General features: G+C 33.0%; 1 protein-coding gene across 2 annotated transcripts; it reads right to left on the minus strand.

The window, feature by feature from the left end:
• Positions 1-1,496: 1,496 nt before the first annotated feature.
• On the minus strand, positions 1,497-11,340 carry LOC101208949 (CDPK-related kinase 3). 2 transcript variants are annotated; one of them, XM_004140458.3, is made up of 11 exons: positions 10,480-11,340; positions 8,316-8,446; positions 6,066-6,107; positions 5,885-5,993; positions 5,412-5,490; positions 3,996-4,292; positions 3,140-3,249; positions 2,861-2,968; positions 2,692-2,754; positions 1,978-2,145; positions 1,497-1,899 (listed from the first exon to the last, which is right to left on the minus strand). In XM_004140458.3, the coding sequence occupies exons 1-11, from the start codon at positions 11,065-11,067 to the stop codon at positions 1,765-1,767; spliced, it is 1,830 nt and encodes a 609-aa protein (XP_004140506.1). In that variant the 5' UTR covers positions 11,068-11,340; the 3' UTR covers positions 1,497-1,764. The 2 variants fall into 2 exon arrangements, with proteins under 2 accessions (XP_004140506.1, XP_031743477.1); XM_031887617.1 differs by having other exon boundaries at positions 1,978-2,160.
• Positions 11,341-16,558: the final 5,218 nt, after the last annotated feature.

Below are 16,558 nucleotides of genomic sequence, written 5' to 3' on the forward strand. Positions count from 1 at the left end.
TCAAAGTAAATATATTGTTTGAAAAAATGAGAGGAGAAATGTTACAGAGAGTGGAGACATAATTGTTTAGATGAGTTCATGAAATCAAGGGGAAATTGATGAGTGGACAATGACAGCAAAGCACACGAAAGGTGTAAAGAATGAGTATTGAGTTATGCATGAGCACCACGTTTAAGTTTTTCCCATTTATGTCAATTACTCCTAATAATTTTCCTAATAATAATGATATGAATTGTTTATAGCAAAATGTTAAATATAGATATTGGTATATAGATATTGGTATGTTACTATCATCTATTGCTATAAACTAATGGTTGATTATTGTTTATTGCTTATGAAATTTTGTTATATTAGTAGATATTTTCACCACTTATTTAGATGGAAACCGTTTTACTAATAATTATATTATAATAAAAATTCTAAACAATAAAAACTTTGGACCTTTTCCAGAGAGGAAATTAATGCATGATTTGAGGCAATGTCCCCTTTTTTTAGTAAGTGTGATTTTACATGCATTGTTTCTTTGCTGGCGTACTACTGCCCCTTTCCTTCACTTCTGTCATCATCATGGCTCTTTTGTTTTCAATTCCCTTGCATTCATCAATCATATCTTTATTTTAATGTTAAATCATATTTAAAAGAATTTCTAGTACACCATAGAATTGAAAAATTAGTAACAAAAAGAGTATATATTACCTTTTCCTACTGCAATTTAAATGTACAATCGCACATTTTTATTCTAAAATTGAGTTGTGATATAAATGTTAATTAAGTTTAAGAGTGCCTTATGACACAAGTAGAAGGATATATATATCAGAAGTTTGTGGGGGCAAGTCGTGAACGTAATAATGCCCAAGAATAGTTCGGGCATACAAAAACTTCACTAACTTTTACCATAAAAGAAAAGACAGAGAAATATATTATACAAAAATTACAAGACAAAGAATGGATTATTATTGTAGTAAAAATTGAAACTAAAGAATTTGTTAGCAGCTATATTTGGTAAACAGTTTCAAATATTTTGCTATATATAAGAATATTCCTTCAATGAATATCCAAACATGCAAAAAAAAAAAAAAAAAAAAAAAAAAAAAAAATCTAATCTAATTGTATCAAAATTAAAAAATAAAAATCAGACCTTAAGGTACATTTAGAATAAAAAATCTGCAGAATTTTAAGTCACTGAAGCTGAATATTTGATTCAAAATCGAAAATTATGAAAGATAGATGTGATCATATACTATATTATATTTACTAACTAATATTGTGAAGCTGATTATTGAGAATACATATTCTGGCTTATAAACCGAGTATACGTGAGGTTATATATGTTGATAATCCAAAATTTAAAATTGAACTCCATTAATTAGAGATTAAATTTGTAAGCGCTTATATCTGAAGTTTCATTTGTGGTTTTTGAATGGTATTTTAAAAAATAATAATAAATTATTAGCTATGGGCAAAGAGAATGATTAAAGGAAAAAATAAAAAAAACAAAAGCAAAAACAAAAGCAATGATAGCTTTTGATGATATATTATATGTGGACTCAACAATCTTTTGCAACTGCCTTCACTAAAACATCCAATTTTATACACATTTTCACCCCACAAAGAGGCAAAAGAGAAAAAGAAAGAAAGAAAGAAAGAAAAAATCTGCAGTGCCCCTAAAATGAAGAACTCACCAATTTTCAACTGAATATATAATGAAGACTGCAAAAAAAAAGAAGAAAAAGGAAAAAAAGAAAAAAAAAAAAGGAAAAAAGACTAATGGTGTCTTGTATTTGAGCTACGTAGGGTGACACCATGTAAAAACTTTGTATACCCAAGAAAACTAAGCTTCCCATCTCCTCGAATCCACTCTTTAAGGATAGAGTGTGCTGAGGAACCAAGGTTTAATTCCTGCATTTTCGAAACAGAATATTGTAAGAACCGATTAGATTTATGTGTGAATTTTCAAAGAGTAGAAAATGAACAAACCTTAGCTAATTCTTCAACTGATATCACCCGGTTGCCCTCACGCTCGAAATGCTCAAAGGCCACACAGGCTATCTGCTCCCACCGGTCAAGAGCTTCCAATTGATGTGTACTGATTGAAGCAGCACAGAACTCCTCAAAGTCCATTCTTCTGTAGGCAAGGGGCTCCAACTGAAAAATGGTATCCTATTTCAGTGATCAAAATTGTTTCATATCTAAATTTAATTATGTACCAAATCGACTAAATTCTAACTTTTAAAATCACAATTACTACATTCTAATGTACTGCTTTGGAACCAAATTTACAATTTGACCTTTATTCAATCATTTGAACCTTCATACAAGTTTTATTTTATTTTTGCCTAAAATCAATCAATGGCCTTGGATAAAAAAGAATAATTGAAAGACCCAAGTCGATTCTAGTAATTTTTATGCATGTACAAGGATTAAATAAATATTCTAGATCTAAACAGAATAAACATAAAATTTAAAATAAATGTTCTAAGGTGATATGGGTTGTCCTATGAGATTAGTCCAGATGCGTGTAAGCAAGTCTAAACATTGGCGGAGGTAAAAAAAGAAAAATTTAAACAAAACAACAGTACTTCCTAGTTCCTAATTAAGATAGAAATCTGAAACCAGCATAGTAAAAAATTCAAGTAATAACTATATTTACAATCTAGCATGAAGATAAGAATTGAGTTAAAAGAACCCTACCGAATTTACAATTTCATGAACCCTTGACTCCCTCATAGCATCCGTTGCGTTCCGCATTAAAGCCTAGAGCATAGGTATTTATGAGTCAAAACACACAGTGAAGGAGAGTGATGATTGTATTAGTCCTGCTCTATAAAAAAAAGAAATCAGGGTGAAGAGAAGTACTGACCATTTTGAAGTTATCAAGCCCAACACGCCCATCGTGATTTGGTTCCAACAATGCAAACTGAGCTCTAAGATAAAAGAGTTCAGTTTCTGACAAAGCTTTTGAGAGAGCCTGAAATGGAAGCTTTTACGATCAGAGGATTGAAAAACAATTTAGGTTTGACAATGAAAACATCGAAGCTCAATTAAGAAAATAAGATATGATTGCATAGGTGTTTTTGAAGGGACGGAATAATTTCTAATACCAGCAACCAAATAAGAAACAAAAAGAAGAATCTTTAACCTTCATAGCTGCACGTTTGAAAGGAGTAGCTTGCAGGTATGATTTGACCAACTTATAGATTAATATATCTAAAGGTATACGACGACTATCATCCTGCAACCATGGGTGAGCTGCAAAGGAAAAAAAAAGGATGTTCAAGATGTCCAGAGCTTGGAAAAGAATCTCTTGATGTCATAATTCAAATTTGTACAATATAATGGTCTAAATATATCTTTTAGTATATTTTTCAATTAGTCCCTTGTATTTTAACATTTTTCAATTATTTTGTGAAGATTTAAGATTGCTGAAAATGAACTTGGAATGATAGTGAGTTGGCAGAAATTTAGGAGAAATAAACTACCTAAAAGAAGAAACTGAATTTTGCCAATTTCTTATAAATTTAAAGAATAATTTTCTAATTTTCTTCTTTAGACCTAGAACCACCACTAAATTACTGCCAACTCACCAAGAATTATGTCATGTAATTCGACATCAAATACACCGAAACATTGGGTACTACGAGATGAGCTAGAAAAACATAAGTTACTGAAGTTTGGCTATTTACTGTTTTTCAGGGTTTTCTTTTTTAGTACAATATATTGAAACTACCATGGAAGTAAAATGACCATTTCTCTTTTAAATTTTTAATATGGGTTGGGTTGGTTTGACCCTTACATAATGAACCAGTAGGGTTCATTTTTTTTGCCAACCGGATACTTCGGGTTGGTCCATAATTTTCCTCCAACCCGGCTTATGTACACCCCTAGTAAAGACGGATAATAAACCTTAAAAAGTATGGATATCATTCGAAATTCAACCCATTTGTATACCCTCCAATGGCCTCTAAAGAAGAAAGGACATAAAAACAAAAACTTACTGAGCGCCTGAACTGCAGTCATTCTCTTTCTATAATCTTTGTTGAGGAGCCTTTTCACAAAGTCTTTTGCCTCAGGAGACACTGAAGGCCACGGTAAATCATCAAAATTAGGATCCGCTCTTAACACTGCACGGAAAATTCCTGATTCTGTTCTAGCCCAAAATGGCCGACTTCCACACAGTAAAATATAGGTAATAACCCCAATGCTCCATATATCTGCTTCTAGAGTGTAAGATCTATGAAGCACTTCAGGAGCAACATAATAAGCACTTCCAACAATATCGTTAAGTCTCTCGTCTGCACGTGGGTAACAAAAGGGAACGAAGTGAACCATCCAGTAGATAAATCAGTCTAAAAATGTAACAAAAATTCTTACTGTTCCTAACATTCATCTGATGCAGTAGGTCAATCACAATAATGGGATTTCCATAATGCACTTTTTAATTATTGAACTTACACTACAAAAATTGTTCAAATATCTGATAATTTCATCAAAAAACAACAATTAGAAAATTTGATTATTTGTCAAGCAAATAGCAGTTTCAGGAGGAAAGACTTCCACATTTGTTTCTTTCTCTAAAACAACATAAGAAATTTCAATCACTGTTTTCATATAAATTTAACACCAGCAAGTTCCATTTTCCTTTTCAAGGCAGTGTATTACAGAAAAATCATATTCGAGTTGACTTCAAAATTTTATAATTAAACATTGGTAAAAGGTAAATAAAGCATAGTAGAATTGTCGTAGGTTGACATAAATATGCAATTTGTGGACAATATATAGTTCAGTTTGAATTGTCAGCGAAATACAGTTCTAGAAAGAGAATATTACAACTTCATCAATCGTCAACTCTTCATGGAGGACAACATAGTTTGTGTACAAAAAGGGGGTGGTCTTCTCAAGAGCACAAGACAAGTGACAGTCTGAGTGTGAAATTGTAAATGGTTGAATGTAAAAGCTCACAAAAATAGGTGAGCCAACTATTATGCAACACCGTTAAGTTAACTATAAGCCTAGAGAGGAGGACAAAGAAGCCTTAGGAGGAGAGTTTCATCCCCCAATAAGTTTGAAAATTGCGACCAAAACTCACAGAGATACATAGAGTCTAACAAAGGACCAAATCTCAAAAATCTCTTGAGCCCTCCAGAAATTTTATCATTCTTCACTTCCCAATTCTCCACAAACACATGTTTCTCTATGGGAATCCATATAAAGTCTATCATTTTTACAATTCTAATTTTGTTAGATTGGAGTCCAGTTTTTTTAGCTCAACTCCTCTTGTTTAAACTGTCTTTTTGTGTTTTAGTATCCACTTCCCCTTGAATTTTATATATATTTTTTAATTCTTTTTTCTGCATGAAAGCTGGGTTTCAATCACTTGAAATAACAATAAACAATTATAGATCTATTTTTACCTGGTCTGACAAAGTCTGAAAGACCAAAGTCGATGAGCTTCATATCAGCATCTTCACTTCTAGAGGTAAATAGGAAATTCTGTAGAGCATAGAGAAAAGTGGAAGCAGTATAAGTAACAAAGGGGAGGTACAAAATGACCACAAGAAGTAACCCTTCTCTCTCTCTTCTTTTTTGGTGGGGTAATCATCAAGAAGCTCTCCCTAATTGCCTAAAGTGAAGTATGATACAAATATTGCAAACACACATACACCATTACTTCCATTGAAATAATGTCGTATAATGAGTTCCAAGCTATGATCCTAGATTTTGCAAGGGAAAAAGAACAACTCATCCTCAGAGTACGGAACCAAAAAGTCAGGAAAGTTCATTATGACGGAAGCTTTCTAAAATTTAGTTGCAAGAAAAAAAAAGGTAAGCTTATACTCCACCAAAATTATAATTTATAAAGGAAAATAAAAATGTAAATCACGACCTCAGGCTTTAAGTCACGGTGCACAACGCCTTGAAGATGACAAAATGCAACTACACTTAAAATCTGAACAACTATATTTTTGGCATCTTCTTCTGTGTATCTTCCTCCTCTACAATGAGGGAAATACTTCAGTATAAATCAAATCAGTCAAAGATAACACATCATTTTACAGATAGAATACCTTGACAAGATTCTGTCCAGAAGTTCCCCACCTTCACATAACCTAAAAGGAAAAGTATAAAAGGAACTTTAAATTGAATTCAAATAATCTGCAGAAACTGAACTACATAAGAAACCTAGAATGGTTTGTTTTTATTTCATTTTGATAAGAAACAGAGATTACATCAAGAATCAAGAAGAATGTTAGAATGTACAAGAACAAAAAAGGAAAGAAAAACCAAGCTCACAGAAAAGGAGTTCAAATCCAAACTAAAGAAACTGACTCCAATCCAATACTATCAAACCAAGCTCATAATAACAAAAAGCTGCAGAAACTGAACTACATAAGAAACCTAGAATGGTTTGTTTTTATTTCATTTTGATAAGAAACAGAGATTACATCAAGAATCAAGAAGAATGTTAGAATGTACAAGAACAAAAAAGGAAAGAAAAACCAAGCTCACAGAAAAGGAGTTCAAATCCAAACTAAAGAAACTGACTCCAATCCAATACTATCAAACCAAGCTCATAATAACAAAAAGCTGTTTAATAGACACTAATAGCATGTTATACCTACTCATCACAAACTCCCAAACCTCATCCCAAGATCTCTCAACCTCCCTTGAAAATTTTCTACTTCTCTCAGCGGGTCAGCCCATACCCCCCACCAGACAAGGCAAAGAAACTAGACGGCAACAGAACTCTTCCTTTATCCCAAAACCGAGTATTCAAGAGCACCTCCACAATCATGGTACTAGACTCCCTACCATGAGCCAAATATAAGCACAGCGTACTCAAGCAGTTCCTCCAAAGGGAGTGAGCAAATGGGCATCTCCACAACAAATGATCAATATTCTCATCAGGCCTCCTGCAAAGAACTCACACCATTGAGGGCCCAACACAATGGGACTTTACTCTTCAAGAGAAAGGAGAAGACAAAAATATTATCTTAGCCGAGATTGGGGTGGGTCACAGAAAATATGAAAGAAAGAGAACCCCTCAAAAAGTCAGGAAACCGAACTCTGGCATCTCTTCTCCTAGGAACACCTGAAGATTAGGAAGAACAAAAAGCAGGGTAACCTAATATTTTCGTTAATCTCTCCATCCGACAAAAGTCTGTGGAACCCCATGGAAAACAGGAAGATGGTCAAAGAACAAAACAAACCCTGGAATGAAGCCCCTTGTCAAATAGGTGATATAGATGACATGAGGTAATAAAGAACAATGAGAGAACTACCCAGCCTACCGATCCTCTAAATAAAACCTCAGATCCATCTCCAGCAAGATATTTCATAAACCAAAAGAGAGATGGCTGAAGATTTAGCTGATCAAAAGTTTTGCTTTTACTCAAGCCCTTAAAACCGCACTGTACTCTGCAAATGGGGGCGGGGGGCCATATCTTCTCACAACAATTCTTAGGTGTTGAGAGAAAACGCCACAACCATTTTGCCAATATAGCCTCAATACAAAGTGTCAAATTATGTCCAATAACTTAACCAGTCAATGCCCCAAGGTTTGGAAACAGCGTCCCAGCAAAACATGAAGAGACCCTCCCCCTCATCCTCTTCCCACAAAAAACCCTGCAACATCTTCTCGATAACCTTAGTAACCAAAACTGGCATCATAGATAAAAGATGTGAAATAACTAGAGATGCCACTTAAGACCTCCAAGAACCCAAATACACTGGAACATTTTCTACCAGAGAATTTAAAAAAGAATGGCACTTCGAATTATCCCCTGCCTTCCATGGGTCACTAATTTGGTAAGACTTGTGAAAGCTTCAAAGAAGGACCAAAACCCATTAGAACTGACAAAGGAGCTTTGCTGATTTGAAGAAAAAGGGTTGTGGGATAAGTGACAAGACTACTTTCCCACTTTAAAACCCTCAACCTGACCCTTATTTATATTATTTTGTAGCTCATTGAGAACATAGGACTATGTAAACATTCAATTCCGACTGAACTGTAGATCAATAACAAAAAAAAAAAAAAAAAAGGCTACACAATTCCTCATTTATTGAACGTTGAGGAAATATATCTTAAATTCACAAATTTCAAGTTGAATCCATCAAGACCTATGGTAAGGGGGAAAATGCAGTATGGTATAATTAAATAGATGATAGATCCAATAACTAAAAACAAATTGTGACGTTCTTCATGTAGTACAGCATGGTGAATTTGCCACTGTATCGGAATAGTGAAATAAAAGGAAAACAAGAATTAAGATAACTTTTTCAGATACAGAATGATAAGAAAAAGAAGAACGACATACTCCATGACTATGTAAACGTTATTGGCATCCTCACATGCATCGTGAAATTTAACGAGGTGCTTATGCCCAGATAGAGACTTCAATATTTTCACCTCTCTCCGAACATCTTCAATAGAAATTGCTGTTGTCATCTGCAAACATATCTTCTTTAAGAAACACTATAGGCAATGCAATCGATGAACCAGAGAAAAGAAATGTTATATGCAGCGAGCTATAGGTTCAGTTTTAGATGGAGAGAAAAGAATGAACCACCTAATAGTTTAACCAGCTAGAAAAGATAAATATTTGAGGATGGACTACAACAACTAAGGAAGATTCAAAAGAGGCAATAACATATGGTAGTCCAATGAAACCTCCAAGGAGAACTTGTTCCAAGTAGCCAACTATGCATGTGGAAACTTCAGCCCAAGCAAACTTAAATGTTACTTAACAAATGAAAATACACGTTAATGTAAATCTTTCGAAGAATTTAATCGATACTAATGATATTGTATCTAAGTTGAATAGATAACTCAACCTTTAAGCTGAATGAAAGTTTGTGCAGGAATGCAAAAAGTATAATCCCAACAAGAATGGCATTTGGTAGTGACACCATGTTGAAAGCTGTACAAACATTGGTGGTATATGTTTTGATTTTTCAGTGAATGTATATGCAAGATTAATGGACTATGAAGGAGCTTACTAGAGAGATCCAAAGACACGGATGAGCTTACGATCAGTATACACGAAGCATAGTCAGAAACTTGTTTCTTACAATTAGACACTACATGCCTACCATGAGGTACAATTGCTAATTCCCAAGACTAGGTGTACATCAAGAATGAAATGCAGTCGAAAGGATTGCCCTAGCGGGAGCAATATCATTGAAGCACTGAACATGCCAAGCAGCTTCACTCAGCAACTTGCAGCAGTTGCCATTATGTCCCTCAGGAAATATTTTTATGGAGACTCAGGAAGCACAAAAGTAAAATAACATAACTTTCCCTTTCTTTTCTTGATAAGAAATAGTATATTAGAAAAAAGCCAAGATGAGGGGCACAAAAGAACAACCGAGGAGCCAGGTTGAGAAAACCCACCCAGCAACCTAACGAATAAGAACAACTTCCAATCGTTTAGGAAACTGCATTTCCTTGTGTTCGACGGAACTAGCCTCAATATTTTATTATGTGTCACAATTTGCACAAGAAGCTCATTTAGCAAAGTCATAGTCTTTGATTGGCTTCAAAGACCAAAAACGCATTCAATCAGTTTCAGTTTCAACAACAATCAATATGTTCTTCCAAGTTCAGGACCACAAGCAAAGTCTTTGAAGATAACTTGTTTCAAATTTATCCAAATCAGCCGAGAGAAAGCCCTTTTTTTCTCACTAGGTAAAGAGAGCCACAATCAAATTTCTTCAATTGGAAACTTCAATCACAAACCAAAAGCCAACTACGATGCCGAACCTACCCTATTCCATCAAGGAACACAGAAGACAATGATCATGATGGCCTTCAATATTGAAATCTTAGTAAAATTTTGTTATGCAGGTCACATATGACATATCCAAACTCCATAAATTTTTAATTTTTTCACATGTGAGTTTCCAAGCTGGCTTCAGAACACCTAACTATTCCCACAATACAACTGTCTAGCTCTATTATATTTGACTGCCAAGGTAACTTATACTAGATACATGGCTAGTGGTCAAGTCACCATAGCTTGAATTCATTTCCTCTAGACCCTCCTAACCACTATGCCAACCTATTGTGGTTCCAACCTCCATCAGTTTTGGTTAGGATATTATCTAAGCTCTTAACTTTTGAGTGCCAAAATTTCGTAAAACTCACCAACAATGCTCCTAATTTGTCTTACACGAAGACCAAAATGTTTAAACCAAAATATAACAACTTCAAGCCACCAACCACAAACCAGAAAGAGAGAGCTTAACAAAAACTTTTGAATGCCAAATCAAAAGTACATTTGGACCCAACACACCAAACTACACACCATATACGAATATATAAATGACAGAAACCATACCCAATTCCGAAACAGAAACACGGGTGATACAGAAGTTGCTTTAAATTACTTCATAATCAATCCTATAATGCAGAAAACAGCAGGCCAAACAAAGTAAAAAAAAAGGAAAACCAAGGTGATTCATATCACTGTAGAGTAGTACCTTGGCTTTAGAGATGATCTTAACAGCCACCGGTTGATCTCGGAGCTCACCTTTCTTCCCCTTCGCAGAACAAGTATGACCAAAATGTCCTCTCCCAACCTCCTTCCCCAACTCATACTTCGCCCCAAAATTCTTCCCATAACCAAAGCTTTTATCCAGCAACTGCTCCGGTTCCGCCCCCCTCTCCTCCGGGATCGGTCCTTCCTTAGGCTTCGTATACCCAAACCGCTTCGCTAACGAAGCTTTAATATGCTTAGCCGGCGACGGCGGAGCAAACCTCCGCTTAAAAAACCTCCCCGGCGTCGAAGCCCTAGCTGGCGACGGCGAAACACCAACAGGCAAAGGACTAGCACCAACTCCATGAGGATAAGGACTCGGCCAAGGACTAGGATAGGAAGTCCTCGCCGGCGTCGTAGCCGTAGTAGTCTTCAGATTAACAACCCCATTCCCAGCTCCACTCCCAGAAGGAAAATGAGACGGATCGACACCGTAGCCGGTAGTAGAAGGCGGAGAAACGGTGGTAGTAATGGTAGTTGGAGTGACATCATTGTCAGTAGTCGGAATAGTCTTACCATAACACTGCCCCATCCGTGAAATTCCCTACCACCCAGTCTGACTCAGTAGCTTCTGCCGGCGTGGAAACGGATCACGGCGGAGTCAAAGTCCGCACATCCGACGGCCTCTAACCCTCCGCCCCGATCTGATCAGATCTCAACCAAAATCAATCTCTCTAAGAAAACGTCAAAAACAGAGAATGAAAGAGAATAAGAAATTTGAGTCAGAGAAAAATATAGAGAAAATGGAAAGATGCAAAAATTGAAAGAAAAAAAAGGAGAGAGAGAGAGAGAGAGATTGAGAAATGAATGTGGAAGAAGAGAAGGAATTATGTACAATGGGCATAAGAATCCGGCATTAATAAAATCAACTTTTCTTCTTAGATGATGATCCAACCAATTGTTGGCGTTGGATAACAACTTAGTCTACTAATGTGTATTGTAGTTTGAGTGAGGTGTGATACACACTACCAATTCTCTACTTACCCTTTTATCCCCTCTCTCTCTATGGACACCTTCTTTTCGTTTTTTTGTCTTTTGCCAGTTTTCTTACCTTTTATATCTCTTCTTTTCTCTCTTTCCCTTCATTTGCTTTCTATGTTTTGAGTTCCCCTTTTGCTACCCCGCGCTCACGACTATTTCCATTCCCCTGCACCTTCTCTTCATTCATCTCTCTCTATTCCCCACGTGCTCATTCTCATTCCTTCGATCTTCAATTTACGTACAGCCCCCATGATTTGCCACGTTGCATTACCTCCCAATGAGCTTACCGTGAGCTCGGTTGTACTCTTTACACTCACAATCAAATCGAAACTGGATTTTATGCCATCAAAACGACACCCCAAGTCCAAACCTTTCTTTCTTTCTCTCTTTTCTTTCTTTTCTTTTTCAAAAATAATTTATTCTAATCTTCTTATTTTCATCTATTTATTACCATCACTTAATCGCCATTACCTTTCTTTGTTTTTTTCCACGCTCTCATTACACTTTTACGCTTCGCAACCCATCTCTACCTCAACCGTAATCCGTATGTACGTATATCTTGCTTTTTCAAACGTCATATTCTCTTTTTTCTTTCTATAGTGTCTGTTACACTAAAAACACTATTTGTATGGATAGTTTTGAAAATATTACTTTTAGAACAAAATCGATATTATTATGAGCATTTATAGAAAAAAATTATGATTTAAAATCTTTTTAAGTATAACGTTATTGAATGAGAAGTAAACCCATATAGGATGATTTTATAAAATTTGAAGTGCTTTATATACGTATAAATGACATTCTTTTTTGTTAGGTTACAAATTTTGTCTATTTGGAGTTTTTATAGAAATTGCAGATGTTATGTATTATACGAGAGTTTTGAAATATAAACAAATCGTGATCCTCGCGAGATGTTTATATGGATCTATCACAATTCACAATTTCTATCAACTTTGTTATTTAAAACAAATTTTTAATATTTAAGGTCCCAACAATTATGATACGAGCCTTCGACACAAATCAAATTAATATTTATAGTTTATATTAATAAAATTTGTGTAATTTTATTATATTTCAATTTCGTACTTATGACATATTAAGTGATAAATGTCATATGTTGCAAACTTTTTACCTTTTATTTAATATGAATTAATGAGTAAATTGGGTACGTACAAAGTGTGTCATTAAAGTTTCAAGAAGAAGTCTTAACTGGGTCAAAATAGGTTACTATATGTTATATAAATAATTAGTTAGTGCGAGTTAAGGGTGCTCGAAAGTGAATAGAGTCATTTTAAGTTAATTTACATCTTTCTATAATTTTGCAGAAAAATGAAAAGACAAAATGTCATAGCAACATTGCAATCACATTGAGTTCTAGATTTGGTAAAATAGGATTTTAGCAGCATGTAGTTCATATTTTGTTTTTAATTCTGTTCTAAGTCGTTCTTTGATCTCGAACTCAATTAGAGTTTCATGGAGATCATGGATTTCAACCATTACCCAACCATAAAAGAAAGAATCAAAGTTTGACAACAACATCCGTCGAAGGAAACTTCATCCTCTTCGAGAAAAAGAGCTCTTCTAAAGGGTAGCACCCTCTTTATTATTAGTCTAACCTTATATCTAAAAAGGATGTATCGTGTAGAATGCATCACAATTACAAAAAAAAGTTTTGATTTCGTGCTCCATGCAAACTTATATCTCCTCTCATAACAAATTTGCAAATGTTCTTTTAATGAGTTTGAAAACATATAAATGTTCTCCTTTTTTTCTTTTTTATGAAATTTCTCCAAACTTACAATATTTCTGTAGAACTCCCAAAATATATAATGTAACCAAAATTAAATTACAAGGGTAAAATAGTATTTTAATATTTTGTTACATAAATAACCCTAAGTAATATCTTTTCTTAAAAAGAATATATTTATTTAAAGTGAAACATTGTAGTCAAAATTAATTTTCTATGTATTTTTCTTGACATTTGCAAAAATAGTATAAAAAAATTATGGTAATTAGATCCATTTAACTATATATTCTAAATTATAAAAATAGAAAATTTAAAAATGAATAATTATCTAATAGAGACGATATATCTAATTACTTGTCATATTTGCAATATGCAAAAAAAAAAAAAAAATGTGTTAATGAACTGTTTTTCTTTAATTTTTTTTTGTTATATGATGCAATTTCCCTCGCTTTTCTCTCTTTATATATAACCTATGTCTTTGCTTAATAATTAGTTCTTCTCCATAGATCTTTTCCCCATCTCTAAGAAACTTCCTACTCACATTTTATCTCTTTAGTTCCTTTAAAATTTTATTTCCAAACTATAATTTATCTCTATTTAAACTTTTTTTTCAAGAAAATAAGTATCCAACATGCTAGCTAGGCCTTTTTATTTTTAACTACAAATAAGAAAAACACAACCAAAGATTACAATGGAACATAGTAGAATCGACACAACCTTCTTCGTTTGTGAACAAAAATGTGTGAAGTTCAAAGAATTTGAATAATAAAACCTCTCAGTCAAAAATACACATTTAACCTAACAAATTAAGAAACATTTTCAAATATAGCAAATAAACAAAAAAAAAAAAAACATTTACAGAATACAACAAAATTTCATATATCTTATTCTCTCAATGATAGATACTGATAAACTTCTATCAATTCTAATGATAGAAACTTATATATAAGTCTATCATTGATAAACGTTGACATTTTGTAATATTTGTAAATATTTTCAGTAGTTTGGTTATTTACAGTAATTTTTTACAAATTAACCGCAAAAATAAATTAATAAAAATATATACTCTATCAAACTAAAAAAATCGATTGGTTTTTTTTATATATATATATTTACAAATTAGTCTCCCACGCCTTGACCAAAAGATCATAAATGAAAATTACATATATAGTTAAAAAGTTAAAACACACAAAATTTGGTTCGTATTAAAACGTTATGGCTCTAAAACTATTTGTATATATTATGGTTGCTAAATGGAGTAGGTCTAACAACTTTTTTAGGATATACACTAACAAATTAAATTCAATTCATGGTGATGTTTATGCTCTAGGCAAATTACTAAAACCCCTTTCTATTTAAGATCTTAGTTTTTAAATTTTAAAAAAGAAACAAACAAAGAAACAAACATATAAGTTCGAATTTAAATACCTAATCTTTAGCCTTGCTATATGGTTGAAGGTTTCCCATCCAATATGAATCATATTATAATAATGTTTCATCAATTGATTTTATTAAGAATGCACAAAGAAGTGCCCAAAACTACTATCAATATAACCAAAATTTATTTAACTATGCTCGTTTTGTTAGAAGGTAATTAAATCATATCGACCGACCTAAAATTTTAAGTTTGGATAGATTTTGATAAATATGATTATTAACAATACTTTGAACTTCTTAATAGTGGGTTTAAAAATTTGTAAAAGATTCAACATATACTTTGATATGATGTTAAATCATTGACTAAAAAACTCGAGTGAAAATGAAAGGAAAAATTTTGAAATGAAAATTCCAAACACTTCTACTTATTGCTTTTTTCATTTTAATAAAACACTTCATTTTTCATTTGACATAAGCATGCACCAACAGATTTAGTGTAAGCCTCGAGGTTCGAGCTTCCCTCACATTTATATTCTTAGTATATAGATATTTGATCTTATATCAATATCGTTAGCCGGTTTAGTAGTAATTAAACAAGTGTGGTAGTCCCTTATGGATCCAGACTTCAACCTTACGTTTTACCTTTTTAAATTTGTGCATCGACCAATGGTGACAAAGAAAAACCCTAATATTCTATACTTGATTTTGAGAAAATAAGTTTAAAGTATAAACGAAAGCAACAATAAGATGTTGTTGGAGCTTTGTTGATATATGCAAAAAGGTGGAGGTTAGTACCAAGAAACAAAATTTATGACAATTATGACAAACGCAACATTATTATAGAGTAGGAGAATAATGTGACACCAAGACATAATAAATTAATGCCATAATTGTATGGTAGGAAGTAGATAAATTAATAAAATAGGGTTCGAGATTAATAAAGGTATATAATGAAAGTTTAAATTTATTCACTTTACCTTTCAACTTACTTATTAGGATATAGAAGCTTTTTAAACTTTAAATTGTGGATAGGTTACACCAAAATATGGACACGAAAAATAAAAGTAAACCAATAGATATAGTTGATTGGTATTGTTTAAAATGTAAGGTGAGATAATCGAATATTTGACCTTTCAATGGTTATATGTTAATTAATTTAACAATTGAGAAGGCGTGATTTGTACAAATGTAAATGCATGCTTTTCTTATCAAATATGAAATTGTCATTTTTCTCAACTACATATATATGTAATATGAAATTAAAGAAAATAAAAAAAATGTGTCATTTGAAAAAACTTGATTTATTCATGTTTATATTGTCCAAGAAACTTTTTTTAAAATATACTTTTTTGAAAAAAATTCATGTGTTTGAATGCATTTTAAGTGTTTTTATTTCTCACGCACGTAGGTTTAGTTGGTTTAATACATGTCCAAAGTTTTAAAAATAAGATTATTATGAAAAGACGACTAATCAAATACCATGAAGTAATACTTTCAATTTTGTATTAAAAACATTTTTTCAAAAGTATTTTTTATATAAACTTATAGTATATGATTGGTTAAGTTGGACATTTAGAGAGTTAGTTCTTGAAGATAGCAGAGATGTTTTTTGAAACTAATCGTCGAAGTTGGTCATCAAATGTAGTTGTGCAAAGGTGGTAGCCATTGAAGCTAAGTGATTGTCATCATAGTTGTCATTAGAGATCGTTGGAAAAGTTGATGTGTCACTAAATGAAATGGTATATTTCTTAAAATAGGTCATCGACCGACAAATATTGAAGCCATTGAAAACATTAGAGAGATAGAGAAATAGATTGAGTTTGGAGAGGTGAGTTACTAACAACTAATAATTAAGTTAATACTTTTACCAAGTCATCCCAATTCAAGTTAATAAAGCAAATAACACATCCTCTTAACG

The sequence above is a fragment of the Cucumis sativus genome, chromosome 6 (genome assembly GCF_000004075.3).
Source record: "Cucumis sativus cultivar 9930 chromosome 6, Cucumber_9930_V3, whole genome shotgun sequence".
Lineage (NCBI taxonomy): Eukaryota > Viridiplantae > Streptophyta > Magnoliopsida > Cucurbitales > Cucurbitaceae > Cucumis > Cucumis sativus.